Source organism: Taudactylus pleione, unplaced genomic scaffold (assembly GCF_031769625.1).
Source record: "Taudactylus pleione unplaced genomic scaffold, aTauple2 ptg000253l, whole genome shotgun sequence".
NCBI lineage: Eukaryota > Metazoa > Chordata > Amphibia > Anura > Myobatrachidae > Taudactylus > Taudactylus pleione.
Window position 1 is genome coordinate 6,420,965 of NW_028284655.1, and position 15,227 is coordinate 6,436,191.

A 15,227-nucleotide genomic window follows, 5' to 3' on the forward strand; every position below is an offset into this window, starting at 1 on the left:
ACCTGTGCTGGAGTGAGCGTACTTTTCGCCGTACGCCATATAGGCGATAGATTTCTCTGCTCGTGCTTCTATAGGCGAGCTCTTTCTCTTGGTTTGTGGGGAACGCTTGGTCCCACCACTTCACCAAGACAAAGAGCTCGCCGGACGAGTAGCGTCTTGCCCTCATAGAAGGCATTTTCACTAGCCAGTGACGCACGTGGTACATCGCACGGCGTACATCGCACGACGCACGTCGACACTAATTCACTCGTTACGGCAGGCGTCTGTGGTGCACTGTAATGTAGTCATAACCGTAGTGGCAAAGTAGTGTGGGCATCACGGGATTGAAAAGTTTCTAAAGTCATGAAATCACTATCACTACATTGTCACAAGTTTGTGGTGTAATGCTATACACAGCACCGTCAGCCCTGTCTCTCATTCTAGACAGTAGATTCACTAGCAGTTTCTGCAGTTATGAAATCACTATTCTGTGGCACACTAGTTGTCCTAGCAGACGGGGGATGGTGTCCTTAGCAATGGTCACAATCCGTAGCATTTTTCAGGACACTAGGGCAGAGCTCACTGCTTACAGTAAATGGATTAACAAAGCTTCCTTTATTATGGTAAGGTGAGGCTCTTGCTTGCTTTGGGGGAAGGGACCTGATGCGCACTGTGTATGACTCTCGGCCCCACTGGGCATGCGCCAAAAATCCCATCGCAACCCTCCTACTGGGCATGCGCCCGCCAGAGATGGAAATTCAACAGCATACAGTACTGTACCGACTGCAGTAATACAGAAAACTGCGCATGCTCAGTGATAGCATAGCGCTACATGGCGTATGGCTTGGCGCCACAGATCCCATTGTACCCCCCTCCATTTCTAATCCATCGCAGATGGCTGACAGCCACCATAGCGCCAAACGTGTAATAAAGAGAGCTCTCTCTCATACAGATCCCACTACTACCGTACTTAGTGTGCATGGTCGGAGCAGCATCACCAATGTCATAAGTTTGCTGTGCAACGCTATTTTGCGCTTCAAACGCACTGTCAGCTTTGAACACAGAGCGCTCTCTCACAGTCGGAAACTACTCTCAGACACAGTCCAAGGGACATAGCCATGGTGCATAAGGCTGATACCGCATCTACGCTGTCGCATGTTTGCATTTTGCTTTTTGGGCGCACAGTTTGTGATACAGAGCCCTGTCTCTCATTCTAGACAGTAGATTCACTAACAGTTTCTGCAGTTATAAAATCACTATTCTGTGGTGCAAAATTCAACGGCATCGTCAGTTTTTAATATTCAGTACAGGCACATTCATAGCGGCACACTAGTTGTCCTAGCAGACGGGGGATGGTGTCCTTAGCAATGGTCACAATTCGTAGCACTTTTCAGGACACTAGGGCAGAGCTGACTGCTTACAGTAAATGGATTAACAAAGCTTCCTTTATTATGGTAAGGTGAGGCTCTTGCTTGCTTTGGGGGAAGGGACCTGATGCGCACTGTGTATGACTCTCGTCCCCACTGGACATGCGCCAGAAATCCCATCGCAACCCTCCTACTGGGCATGCGCCCGCCAGAGATGGAAATTCAACAGCATACAGTACTGTACCGGCTGCAGTAATACAGCCAACTGCGCATGCTCTGTGATGGCATAGCGCTACATGGCGTATGGTTTGGCGCCACAGATCCCATTGTACCCCCCTCCATTTCTAATCCATCGCAGATGGCTGACAGCCACCATAGCGCCAAACGTGTAATACAGAGAGCTCTCTCTCATACAGATCCCACTACTACCGTACTTAGTGTGCATTCTGTACAAGGCATTCAGTACAAATTACAACAGTGGAGCACTCGCCACCCAGCAGTTAAGCACTGTATTACATGCAATTACAAAAGTGGAGCACTCGCCACCCAGCGGTTAAGCACTGAATTACATGCCGTAGCATATCCTTCGTTGAAGAATACCACAGTATTCCACAAGTCCATGGCGCGACTCAGAGGCCTGCACGCCACGCCACAAGTCCATGGCGCGACTCACGCCACGCCATGAGCAACAAAATAGCTGGGCAGATCTGTACTTATTCAAATCAATACATTTTGCTCCTTTGCCAACTTTACCAGCCTAATTCGTGCCCAAAACCTTGTTGGGCCAGGCAAAATATAAGTGGTTCATATGTAAGTGACCCTTCCATGTTGGTTGGAGGGGTTAAATTTGTGGCCCAAGGCTATTTAACCCTTTTAACTTTACAGTTACTTATTCAAAGTTGTATAATTTGGTGCCTGTGCCAACTTCGCCAACTTATTTCATGCCCAAAACTTTGTTGGGAAAGGCAATATACAAATGGTTCTTATGTAAGTGACCCCCTCTATAGGTTGCAAAAGCCAAATTTGTTGCCCAAGGTTATTTAACCCTTGCTACACTACAGCTACTTATTCAAATGAATACAATTTGTACCAGTGTCTACTTTGCCAGCCTATTTTATGGCCAAAACCTTTTTGGGCCAGGCAAAATAATAGTTGAACATATGTAAGTGACCCTTCTCTGTTTGTTTCAAGTGTAAATTGTGGCCCAATGCTATTTAACCCTTGCAAAACTAGAGCTACTTATTAAAATCAATAAATTTTGCACCTTTGCTACTTTGCCAGCCAAATTTGTGCCCAAAACCATGTTGGGCCAGGCAAAATATAAATGGGTCATATGTAAGTGACCACCCTCTGTTGGTTGCAAGTGTCAAATTTGAGGCCCAAGGCTACTGAAGTCTTGCAAAACTACAGCTATTTATTCAAATCAATACAATCTGCAGCTGTGCCCACTTTGCCAGCCTATTTCATACCCAAAACCTTTTTTTGGCCAGGCAAAATACAAGTGGTTCATATGTAAGTGACCCCCCTCTGTTGGTTGCAAATGTCAAATTTGTGGCACAAGGCTATTTAACCCTTGAAACACTACATGTGCATATTCAGATTAATACAATTTGTACTTTTGCCCATTTTGCCAGCCTATATCATGCCCAAATACTTGTTGGGCCATGCAAAATATAAGTGGGTCATATGTAAGTGACCCCCCTCTTTTGGTTGGAAGTCTCAAATTTGTGGCTCAAGGCTATTTAACTCTTGCAAAACTAAAGCTACTTATTCAAATCAATACATTTTGCTCCTTTGCCCACTTTGCCAGCCTAATTCATGCCCAAAACCTTGTTGGGAAAGGCAATATACAAATGGTTCTTATGTAAGTGGGGTCACCTCTATAGGGTGCAAAGGTCACATTTGTGGCCCAAGGTTATTCAACCCTTACTACACTACAGCTACTTATTCAAATGAATACAATTTGTACAAGTGTCCACTTTGCCAGCCTATTTTATGCCCAAAACCTTGTTGGGTCATGCAATTTTCAAGTGGCTCGTATGTAAGTGACCCTTCTATGTTGGTTGGAGGTATCAAATGTGTAGCCCAAGGCTAATTAACCCTTTTAAGTTTACAGCTACTTATTCAAAATAGTATAATTTGGTGCCTGTGCCAACTTCGCCAACTTATTTCATGCCCAAAACTTTGTTGGGAAAGGCAATATACAATTGGTTCTTATGTAAGTGACCCCCTCTATAGGTTGCAAAGGCCAAATTTGTTGCCCAAGGTTATTTAACCCTTGCTACACTACAGCTACTTATTCAAATGAATAAATTTGTACCAGTGTCCACTTTGCCAGCCTATTTTATGCCCAAAACCTTTTTGGGCCAGGCAAAATAATAGTTGATCAAATGTAAGTGACTCATCTTTGTTTGTTTCACGTGTAAATTGTGGCCCAATGCTATTTAACCCTTGCAAACTAAAACTACTTATTCAAATCAATACATTTTGCTCCTTTGCCCACTTTGCCAGCATACCTCATGCCCAAAACCTTGTTGGGCCAGGCAAAATATTATTGGGTCATATATAAGTGACCCCCCTCTATAGGTTGCAAATGTCAAATTTGTTGCCCAAGGCTATTTAACCCTTGCACAACTACAGCTACTTATTCAAATATAAAAAATGTCCCTGTGCCCACTTTAATGCCCTATTTCATGCCCAAAACCTTTGAAGACCCCTCTGTGTGAGTTCCAAGTGTCACATTCAATGCCCAAGGCTACTTACCCTTACTACAGCTACTTATTGAAATGTATTAATTGGTGCCTATGCCCACTTTAATTCCCAAAACTTTGTTGTGCAAGGCCAATTGCAAGTGGGTCATATGTAAATGACCCCACTCTGTGAGTTCGAAGTGTCATATTTGTTGCTAAAGGCTATTTAACCCTCGCACAACTACAGCTACTTATTCAAATGTAAATTGGTGCCTATGCCCACTTTAATGCCCTATTTTATTCCCAAAACTTTGTTGGGCAAGGCCAATTACACATGGGTCATATGTAAGTTAACCCGCTCTGTGGATTCCAAGTGTCAAATTTGTTGTCTAAAGCTATTTAACCCTTGCACAACTACAGCTACTTATTTAAATATATAAAAATCTGGTGTTTGTGCCTAAATTACCACCATATTTCATGCCCAAAACCTTGTTGGGCAAGAAAAATTGCATGTGGGTTATATATTAGTTAACCCCCTCTGTGGATTCCAAGTTTAACAATTGTTGCCCAAGGCTATTTAACCCTTGCACAACTACATCTACTTATTCAAATATAGAAAATCTGGTTCCTCTGCCCACTTTACCACCCAATTTCATACCCAAAACCTTGTTGGGCTAGGCCAATTGCAAGTGGATAATATGTAAATAACCCCACTGTGTGAGTTCCAAGTGTAAAATTCAATGCCCAAGGCTAATTACCCTTGCACAATTACAGCTACTTATTCAAATGTATTAATTGGTGCCTATGCCCACTTTAATGCCCTATTTTATGCCCAAAACTTTGTTGGGCAAGGCCAATTACAAATGGGTCATATGTAAGTTAACCCCCTCTGTGGATTCATATTTTGTTTATTCAATAAGCTTATTGATTCTCTTTGATAAAAAAATGTTTTAATATAAAATGTTCTGAATAAGAAGCAGGAAAGTGAAGAAGAAGCTGGAGCACGAATAAGAAGCTAACTGCAGCCTCGTCCAGATAACGCTACAGTAAAAGCAAACAAAAATTAGCAGTGTTCTCAGCTCTCCTGGGAAGATATGGGTGGCTCTGAAAAGAGCCTTTGTGGTGATAACAAGGAGCGAGGCTACAACAGCTCTTCCATTACTTCTTTGCCGCAGCTTTCTTAGGCTTAGCTGCCTTCTTGGCCGGGCTTTTTGCGGCTTTGGGCTTCGCTGCTTTCTTGGCCGGACTCTTGGCAGCTTTAGGTTTTGCTGCCTTCTTGGCCGGACTCTTGGCCGCCTTCTTAGACTTCACGGCTTTCGGCTTCTTTGGGCTTTTGGCAGCAGCCGCCTTTGATGGTTTCTTGACCTTCTTCGGGCTCTTGGCTGCACTTGGAGCTTTCTTGGGCTTCTTCGGGGATTTGGCCACTTTTTTTGCCGCAAGTTTCTTGGGCTTCAGAGACTTCTGAGCGGCTTTCGTGCTTTCCAGCTGCTTCTTGTTGAGTTTGAAGGAGCCGGAAGCGCCGGTGCCTTTCACCTGGGTGAGAGTTCCTTTGGTCACCAGACTCTTCACACCCAGTTTGACGCGGCTGTTATTCTTCTCTACATCATAGCCTGCGGCAGCCAGAGCCATCTTCAGGGCGGCAAGTGAAACACCACTGCGCTCTTTGGAGACGGCCACGGCTTTTACGATGAGCTCGGAGACGCTGGGACCAGAAGATTTGGGGCTTTTCTTGACACCTCCTGCAGCTTTCTTCGGCTGCCGCTTCTTTTTGGCTGCGCTCTCTGATGGCGGGACAGCGGCGGCGGCTGGTGCAATTTCTGCCATTGTAGACTACGACACAACGTAAGAAATATTAATACATTACCCACTGCTGCTGATGTCACTTATATACACTGTCGGCTGTGCTGTGATTGGCTGCTGAGCGTTGCGTGTATTGTGCTCCCATTGGCTGAATAAACAGCTGTGTAAATCCTTCCCTGTCTGTGTGTATGGCACAATCTGCCCTCAGCTTGTGTTTCCCTAGCGCAGAAAAAGAGTATTTTATACGGAACGAGAAGAACATAGAGCTGGCTCTCTGACCCTCACTCGTACGCCAAGATCTTTCCTTACCCTTTATGGCCAATGATGGCTTAGGCGCTGCGAAGGAGGCCAGAAATAGTCATCGGCAGCTCACCCACACCAAGCTACATCTGCCCGGCATGTAACACATCTCTCTCTTTCGTGAGGCTAAAATGTCCCATCGTGGTTTTTTTTCTCTCCTCCTGACCCTGGAGATAATGAAGGTGCTCTGCGGCACAACCTGTGCAGAGCAGGCCACCCACTGAATCACATAAAGGTGATGTGTGGACTCTTGTACTCCCGGGGAGATAGCACAGACAGGCTGCCTCACAAGGTAATTGAAGTCTTGTCTAAGAACTGTAGTTATGTAAGTTACAGAGGTAAAGATACATAGCACAGTCAGTTAAAAGGTTAATCCTGCCTGGCATTCCCCTGGTTAGGAAGAATACTGGTGGCATTTCCCCAAAATGTTCTTATAGTGATCCATGTGGATGGTCATTTATGTGTATTTAATAAGACAGATGTGACTTTTAAAAGGATGATAGTGACATCATGGTCCCATTAATGTAAGATTTTAAAAGGAGTAAATGTGAGCAATAGGTAGAGGCATTGGAATATAGGGTAGACTAGGGAATGAAGGGAGATAGACTGAAGAATAGTGGAACCAGGGGAGTCAATGAGACAACACTATAAGGGGAGAAAGTATGAATAGTGATAAAAAATAGAGAGAGACAGTAGTAATAAGGGGATAAATAGGATGACCGCTAGGATATGGTCTGGTCGGTAGTCAGAAGTGGGACAGGGAAAAATAAGGGAAGTATTGAGGTGATGGGGTAAAGGGCGTAACAGAGGAAAAATAAATGGAGATGGGAGGATCCTATGAAAAATAAAGGGAGACCTGATGGAACAGAGGGAAGAATAGAGAGCCAATCATGTGAGATTTTGAGTTATCATTAAGATGGTTCTAGCTCGACTTAGGTATAGGGCACCCAGCAGAGGCATTTGTGCACCTGATGGATGGAAGAGATGAGATCCTGGATTTTTGAGTCTTACTGGCTCATTCTCTGCTAAAACTGGCTCCAGAATTCAGAGAGTGGGTGGCCGGAAGCAAACCATCCTCCTAACTTACCCCTAGCAACTCCTGTGTAAGACAATCCACCTGTAATGTACCTTTGTGTCCATTCAATCAATTTTGTATTAGTAAAAAATAAATTAGGATTTGGGTACTTCGATTATTTTGGTTCAGTCTGACTTCATATTTTCAAATTGCCGCTGTCAGATTGCAAATGAGGAATATTCCCTCACGTGCATTACATGAATCTGTGGGTCACTGGGGTCATGCTTGGCAACTTTTCTGCCATTCATGCAGTGTGACCCTGATCCTTGCTGGGTTCTACAGACGCTGAACCTTTGAGCTAGCTCACTGGTTCGGCTTGTAACTGCAGAGTTTTGGACTTCAATTGATGAAGTCCACATCTCCGCCTGTGCAGAGGATCTGGGACAGAGGAGTCTGTCTGACCACAATGAGGCTGGGTAGGAGCATAGAAATGGAAGGGTGTGGGGGAGGAGGGGGGAGGTTGTAGAAAGGGCGGCTTTTCCTGTGACAGGGAGATCTGATCATTTCTTTTGATGTGAGAGGGCCGGGGTGATAATTATTAATGCTATGTATTGTTCTACTGAGTACTAACTGAATGGGTAGTAAAGTGAAAACATCATAAAGAGTTACATAAAGCATTGTATGTTCATTTGGTCGCATATTTATATGTTATATGATCTGTTGAATAACCATTTATCTTGTTTCCATTTTTCTCATATCATATAAAATTGCATTTTCTATTACTGCTTATATCTCAGTAATTGCATGTTTAGGAGTAATGGACAGTAGAACAGGTCAACAAGAACAATTGAAATAAATATATATATATATATATATATATATATATATAAAATAATTGAATGTGCAGAAATAAAAAAATCAGGGATTAAAATAGAAGAATAATAAGTAATTATCTGAATGTACTGAACCTTTAGTACTGTGTCTGAATTGTATTTCCATCGAGTACAGTATATTATGAGCCCCTACATGTAGTTTCTCAAATTTGTGAGGTTTAGCTTGTGGTCTAATTTGGCACAGATTGTATCTACTATTGTTTCATAGAATTGTAACAATAGTAACTGTTTCTCATTAGTATCATATTGTATCTACTGCATGTAGACGTTCTGATCATACTCCATTGAAAGGAGCAGAATGTGACGCATTGGTGAACGCCTCCCTCACAGCCCAGAGGTTTCCTACTAGGTCCTCCCGCACTGTATAAGAGGAGGACTTCACAGAAGTGAGAGCATTAGAGGTATTTTTTTTTGTTGTTCTTCGTGAAAGCAGAAAGAAACATGTCTGGCAGAGGCAAAGGTGGAAAGGGGCTTGGTAAAGGAGGCGCCAAGCGGCACAGGAAGGTTCTTCGTGATAACATCCAGGGCATCACTAAGCCCGCCATCCGTCGCCTGGCCCGGAGAGGGGGTGTGAAGCGCATCTCAGGTCTCATCTACGAAGAGACTCGTGGCGTGCTAAAGGTTTTTCTGGAGAACGTTATCCGGGATGCCGTCACCTACACCGAGCACGCCAAGAGGAAAACGGTCACTGCAATGGATGTGGTGTACGCTCTGAAGCGCCAGGGCCGCACTCTCTATGGATTCGGAGGCTAAGCACCGATGCGCATCTAATTCCATTAAACCACACAAAGGTCCTTTTCAGGGCCGCCCATCTTTTCTATCAGAGAGCTGGAATAACGTTGCTGTATACACTCTGCATTATAGTCCTAGCAAGCTCGTCACAGTATGCACCGGCTCCGGACTCCTAATACTTCTCATGGTTGCACCTTCTATTTAGATCCGTGCAAGTAGGAAGTATCGAGTGCAAGGTCATAGTTGAAATCCGTGCCCACGCTGGCTGATGCCGTGTTACATAATACATATGATAAAGCTGCAGTTTAGGCTAGTGTCAGGGGAATTCGCCAAACACTGCGTAAAGGAATAATTCTATGGATAATGTGTGTTTTAAAATCTCACTTACCTTATAAATGCGTCAAAACTGCAATGAAATTGGCTGTGCAACCCACAATAAAACCTGGAAAAAAAACGTTTCATGTGTAGGGGTGATTTATATACTTTGTATTATTCTACTGGATAATAACTCTGTAATTGCATGTTCGGAAGCCAATCCGCCTGAGCTGTAACGCTGTGGTCATTTCCTTGGGGGGGGCAGATCCGTACCCATCAGTTGTTAGGAGGAACTTTAATATATCCCAGAAGAAATGAGAGCATCATTTATGCTGCTGAAGTTGTGATATGGAGGTGTCCCTTTTGTCTATTCAATCGAGTTGGACTTTAGAAAGAGGGATTTGGTTACTTCGATCATTTCGGCCTGACTTCTTCCCTAGGCGCTCAAGAATCACATGGCTCATATTGCCACTGTCAGAGTGCAAATGAGGAACATTCCCGTCATTGGTGCATGTATAGGAACTGCGGGTGACCACTACTCACTGGGGTCATGCTGGGCAAACTTTTTGTCACCACAGTAAGTCATGCAGTGGCCCTGATCCTTGCTAGGTTCTATAGACACTGAATCTTTGAGCTGGCTCTCGGGTGTTGCCAGTATATACAAATATAGGTCGATTGCACGTCAGTTGATGATGTCGCAAATTCGCTGGTGCCGAGGATCTAGAAATGATGAGCCTGTCTGACCACAATGGAGAATTGTACTTTCTTTTGGCCGCATGTTTCTATTGTATATGTTATGTAAATTATTATTGTTGCTTGTTTCATATTTCTCATATTATACAGTGCATTGCCTTTTGCTCCATTTATTTTATAGCATTAAGGTACATGTGTGTGGGGAAATAGAGGAACGGGTCTGACAATATAGCCCATTACAATTTTATTGATGGGTATCATACATATAAAATATATTACACGCGGCCCTCGACAGTTTACTAAAGTGTGGTTACCCGACGGCCGCCACCCCCAGAAATGATTGTCCACCCATGCTCAATGCTCGCCAGTGATGGCAGCACATGCAAGGGGTCCTATTGGGAAGCCGGTGTCCCCTAAATATACCACCTATTCGTATTTAATTAGTAAGCACCAAATACCATATGCACCGGTATGGATTATTAATTTATTATATTATCCACCCTTATTACTAATTATATCTCACTAATAACTACGTAATTGCATGTTCAGGAGTCATGAGAGTGGAAAAGGAACAAGCAAAATATAAATAAGATGATTGAATGTGCAGAACGAAAATACAAATCTGGAATTAATCTAGAACAATAAAAGTGACTGTTTTATATACTGTGCCTTTAGTATAGATTCTGATTTTTATTTCAACTGAGTACAGTATATTGTGAGCCCCTTTGTACTACCCAGTGCCGTAACTAGGGTAGTGCGACTTGTGCCATGGCATAGAGTAGGGGGCGCTGTTTGGGCCTGTTCTACCACTTTATTATCATTCTTACTTGTAGCACAATGCTCTCTCTGGCACAGGGCACTGAAAAGTCTAGTTACGGCTCTGATACTACCCAAATGTAGCCCTGTATTTCTTCATGTAGTATCTCCGATTTCTGAGGTTTAAATTGTGGTCTAAGGCTCAAATTGAATCCACTAATGTTTCATAGAATGGAGACAATTGTAAAATAATATTTACTGTTTCCCATTAGTATCACATTGTGTCCAAAGCATGCTGACGTTCTGATTATACTCTGGTCTAATATTGCTCACAATAGGACAACTGATGCCTACCATATAAATGTATTCTTAATGCTTTAATAATAAAATGATTATCATGTTATTGTGAATGTTGCATCATTTGCTCATATATTGATCTATGCTGTTTATACCGCGATTATATTCTATGATCTCCCGGACAGTAGTGAGTGTAGCTTAAAGAAATCATCTTGTTTAAACACAAAACTTTCCCGTCCTTGGCAGCTATTCAGTACTGTACAGGATTTTATTACGTTATCTCTACACCCGACACTAGTCCTATATTGTAGTGATACAATATCACCATCCGTATGTAGGGAGCCACTCATTGTTTCTTCTCGCTGGAATACAAGAAAATTATTTCTGGTTAAATTACAACGACTGGAATTTGAATTACAAAAAAGAAAAAGCTATTTATTGTAACTCGTGTCATACCCGCGCTGGCCTGTTATATTATATACTTTACATAACTAATAACGGTGGAAACCAAAATTCTTGGCGGGCTATTTGAAAGTTTCAACGGCTTTGTGTCAGCCAATCAGGAAGATGGGCGCCTTTAATTCATCAAATCACAACGCAGCACTGCGCATAAATGGAGTTGTTGCCGGCTGTTCTTCACTCATTCCTTCTAATTGCCTACATAACTGCATTGTATAAAGCAGGATGGCCAGGACCAAGCAGACTGCCCGCAAATCTACTGGAGGGAAAGCACCCCGCAAGCAGCTGGCAACCAAAGCCGCCCGGAAGAGCGCCCCAGCTACCGGCGGCGTGAAGAAGCCTCACCGCTACCGACCCGGGACTGTTGCCCTCCGAGAGATCCGACGCTATCAGAAATCCACCGAGCTGCTTATCCGCAAGCTGCCCTTCCAGCGCCTGGTGAGGGAGATCGCCCAGGACTTTAAGACCGACCTGCGTTTCCAGAGCTCTGCCGTCATGGCCCTACAGGAGGCCAGCGAGGCTTATCTGGTCGGGCTTTTCGAGGACACCAATCTGTGCGCCATCCACGCCAAGAGGGTGACCATCATGCCCAAAGACATTCAGCTGGCCCGCAGGATCCGAGGGGAGAGGGCATAATGATACTCGGCACTCCTCTACACGCAACACAAAGGCTCTTTTCAGAGCCACCACATCTTTCTAAATGAGCTGAAGCATAAACATCTCAATTCAAGTGGAAGACCGTTGTTAAAATCTCAGCTCCGTTTCACCTCTAGGTGGGGTGGGGTCTACATGACCAGTCCCTTACTAAGTAGCCACACATCACACAGTGTTTACGCTATAGTCCCCCCGCATTTTCCTGTCGCTGCCTTCGACAACGGCAGAAGTCTCTCGTCTCACCAGCGTCAAGTTATGGCAAAGGGAACAACCAGACTAGAAGACACGAGTAGCCGTTTCAATGCAAGTTATATAGCCTTTAACGTATTGAATTAGAATGTTAGGCTTCCCTGTACAGTTCACGCGGAGCTGCATTCCTCTCCAGAACCATCCCCACGTTCTATACAGTCATAGCATTATATGGCTGCAGGTCTCTGCACTATTACAAGACGTACATAAGAGCGTATAATGGCTCTTCCACTAAATCGGCCTCGTTTACTAGCAGTGGTAAACCATGAATAAGCTCTTTAGGGACGTAGTGTGTGGCTCTGAAAAGAGCCTTTGTGTTGCGGGGACGAGTGTCTAGTAGTAAAATCACTTGCTCTTAGCGGCCTTGTGGCTCTCGGTCTTCTTGGGCAGCAGCACGGCCTGGATGTTGGGCAGGACGCCTCCTTGGGCGATGGTCACCCCACCGAGCAGCTTGTTTAGCTCTTCGTCGTTGCGTACAGCCAACTGTAAGTGGCGGGGGATGATGCGGGTCTTCTTGTTGTCGCGGGCGGCGTTTCCGGCAAGTTCCAGGATCTCAGCCGTCAGATACTCGAGCACTGCGGCCAGGTACACCGGGGCCCCGGCTCCTACACGCTCAGCATAGTTTCCCTTCCTCAGCAGACGGTGAACGCGACCAACTGGGAACTGGAGACCGGCCCGAGATGAGCGAGTCTTTGCCTTAGCCCGGGTCTTGCCGCCTTGTTTCCCTCTTCCAGACATGCTCGGCACACAGAAATTAAAATACACTCAACCTGGTTGAACTAGTAACGAAAATGAGCTTGCCCTCCTTGTTATATACACACTCAGACCGGATCCACTGCTTGCTCTGTGATTGGTCTGCTTAAACAGCAATTCATGTAGTACAAATTCATGGACTGACCAATCAGCAAATGACGGTTGGATGTTTGAGACCGCATTTACATCACGTGACACGTCTACCCAATAGTGCATCTAGCATGGGTAAAGCCTTATTTGCATGAGCTACTTATAAATGCAACAGGTCTTAGCCCCCTTAGCCAAGTCTGCTCCGGCGGCTAAGAAAGACTCAAAGAAAGCGGTGACCAAAACCCAGAAGAAAGATGGGAAGAAGCGTAGGAAGACCAGAAAGGAAAGTTACGCCATTTACGTGTACAAGGTGCTGAAGCAGGTGCACCCTGATACCGGCATCTCCTCCAAGGCTATGGGCATCATGAACTCCTTTGTGAATGATATATTTGAGCGCATTGCTGGGGAAGCTTCCCGCCTGGCTCATTATAACAAGTGCTCCACCATCACCTCCCGGGAGATCCAGACCGCTGTACGACTGCTGCTGCCGGGTGAACTGGCCAAGCACGCCGTGTCCGAGGGCACCAAGGCCGTCACCAAGTACACCAGCACCAAGTGATCTGCTTTCTTTCTCCTTCCCACATAAAAAACACAAAGGCTCTTCTAAGAGCCACCCACCTCCTCTAATCGGGCTTTAACTATTGCTGTGATCCCTATTCTGGGCTGATAGTAACGTGCTCTTCCAGTCTTTTATACATTTATTTATTTTTTTATTTATCAAGTGTAAGCAAAAGTATTGCCAAGGCGATTCCACTAATGTACATTCTGTATCCTGTGTTGGCGCTCAGCTAGAACAGCTTTGGAATTTTTGCTCTTTAATAATATGTCGGATATTGAACGTTGGTAGCTGCACTAATCTGTGCAGCAGCAGCGACCTCATGTGGTCACTGGTGGAATAGCATTTATGTATAAAATTCGTTTGTCTCATCTGCAATATCTGTCCGCAGTATTATACTTGTACAGTTTTAAATGTCAGTTAAGCTCAATAAACAATTAGATTATTCCCTTCATTTGCATTAATAAAAGCCACAAACTATTGTGTTCATTTTATTAAAATACATATAAAAATGTATACAATCTGCCTTTAATGTCTTTACAATTTTATATACATCTCACACACTGCGAGATGAAGTGCAGGGCACAATGGGCCTGATTTAGAGATGGACGCTAATGCAATGGAATCTGATTTTGCACGGAATGCAGCTGCTATAGTATCCTGTTTCCAAAGCTTACCTGAGCATAGGGATGCCCACTTCTGCCCTCTCATATCCGTCAGACTTCACGCACCAGCGTAAACATCAGTAATATTAGTGCAGATCGGGCAGCCATGCATCATATTCGGCAAGTCTGACCAGCCGCAAACACTGCAGCTATCCTGACACGCACAGAGCTCTTATGTTGCATAGGAGATCACACTGACTCATTTATGCATGCCCCTAAAACAGCGTTTAAATGGTTAGACACGCCAGCGTTTGCCTACCCACCCCTGCTTACCTCCCCCAAATGCTAACTACCTGGCACTCACTTTGCAGATGAAAATATTGCGTAACAATTGCTGCGCGTGCATCTTGCACACATGCACAACGGCAAAAAATCGCTCAATCTACGTAAATATTGGCATTGCGTACATTTCTGAATCAGGCCCACTGTGCCAAGGTAAAGTGGATTTAAGCAAGTTCACCTGAGCTGTCTCCGTTGTCTAAAGAAGCTTCCATGTTATACCTTCCGGAGTTAAAGCACTGAAGCATATTTTAGAACTTGGTTTAAAACCCTGACAGCAAATCCCCAAGCATTATAACCCTTACCTGACATAAAGAATACCACATACAGGACCTGATTCAGAGCCGGTCGCTAAGGCACGATTGCTCGCAGCTGCTACGAGTGACGAAATGCAACACAAGCAATTGCTCGCAATGCACAGCACAAGCGGGTAAACACCCATCCCAAGTAAGACCACTGAGTGCCGCTTATTGGAATGTATATGGATGCTAAACAAGCAGGCACCGCGGCTGATGATTACACGGAAGGAGAGTGCTGTGCCATTGGATCTGATATATACAGTCAGTTCCATAAATATTGGGACATTGACAGAATTTTCAGATTTTGGCCTCTATTCACCACCACAATGGTTTTGAAATGAAACAAACAAGATGTGCTTTCAGATTTAATTTGAGGGTCATTACAT

General features: G+C 44.3%; 5 protein-coding genes across 5 annotated transcripts; 3 read left to right on the plus strand and 2 right to left on the minus strand.

Annotated features, from left to right (window-relative positions):
• Positions 1 to 4,864: 4,864 nt before the first annotated feature.
• Positions 4,865 to 5,862, minus strand: LOC148515199 (histone H1.11R-like). Its single transcript, XM_088480501.1, has one exon. It carries the CDS (start codon positions 5,858 to 5,860, stop codon positions 5,195 to 5,197), a length of 666 nt encoding a protein of 221 aa, XP_088336627.1. The 5' UTR covers positions 5,861 to 5,862; the 3' UTR covers positions 4,865 to 5,194.
• A 2,623-nt stretch (positions 5,863 to 8,485) lies between these two features.
• On the plus strand, positions 8,486 to 8,797 carry LOC148515200 (histone H4). Its single transcript, XM_088480419.1, has one exon. It carries the CDS (start codon positions 8,486 to 8,488, stop codon positions 8,795 to 8,797), a length of 312 nt encoding a protein of 103 aa, XP_088336545.1.
• A 2,724-nt stretch (positions 8,798 to 11,521) lies between these two features.
• LOC148515201 (histone H3) lies at positions 11,522 to 11,932 on the plus strand. Its single transcript, XM_088480420.1, has one exon. It carries the CDS (start codon positions 11,522 to 11,524, stop codon positions 11,930 to 11,932), a length of 411 nt encoding a protein of 136 aa, XP_088336546.1.
• Positions 11,933 to 12,524: 592 nt separating this feature from the next.
• Positions 12,525 to 13,062, minus strand: LOC148515202 (histone H2A type 1-like). Its single transcript, XM_088480502.1, has one exon. It carries the CDS (start codon positions 12,935 to 12,937, stop codon positions 12,545 to 12,547), a length of 393 nt encoding a protein of 130 aa, XP_088336628.1. The 5' UTR covers positions 12,938 to 13,062; the 3' UTR covers positions 12,525 to 12,544.
• A 146-nt stretch (positions 13,063 to 13,208) lies between these two features.
• On the plus strand, positions 13,209 to 13,651 carry LOC148515203 (histone H2B 1.1-like). Its single transcript, XM_088480421.1, has one exon. The coding sequence runs from the start codon at positions 13,209 to 13,211 to the stop codon at positions 13,599 to 13,601; it is 393 nt and encodes a 130-aa protein (XP_088336547.1). The 3' UTR covers positions 13,602 to 13,651.
• Positions 13,652 to 15,227: the final 1,576 nt, after the last annotated feature.

Excerpts from the sequence above, each read along its gene's own strand:
- LOC148515200 (XM_088480419.1), top strand. The coding sequence starts at position 8,486 with ATGTCTGGCAGAGGCAAAGGTGGAAAGGGGCTTGGTAAAGGAGGCGCC.
- LOC148515201 (XM_088480420.1), top strand. The coding sequence starts at position 11,522 with ATGGCCAGGACCAAGCAGACTGCCCGCAAATCTACTGGAGGGAAAGCA.
- LOC148515203 (XM_088480421.1), top strand. The coding sequence starts at position 13,209 with ATGCAACAGGTCTTAGCCCCCTTAGCCAAGTCTGCTCCGGCGGCTAAG.
- LOC148515199 (XM_088480501.1), bottom strand. The coding sequence starts at position 5,860 with ATGGCAGAAATTGCACCAGCCGCCGCCGCTGTCCCGCCATCAGAGAGC.
- LOC148515202 (XM_088480502.1), bottom strand. The coding sequence starts at position 12,937 with ATGTCTGGAAGAGGGAAACAAGGCGGCAAGACCCGGGCTAAGGCAAAG.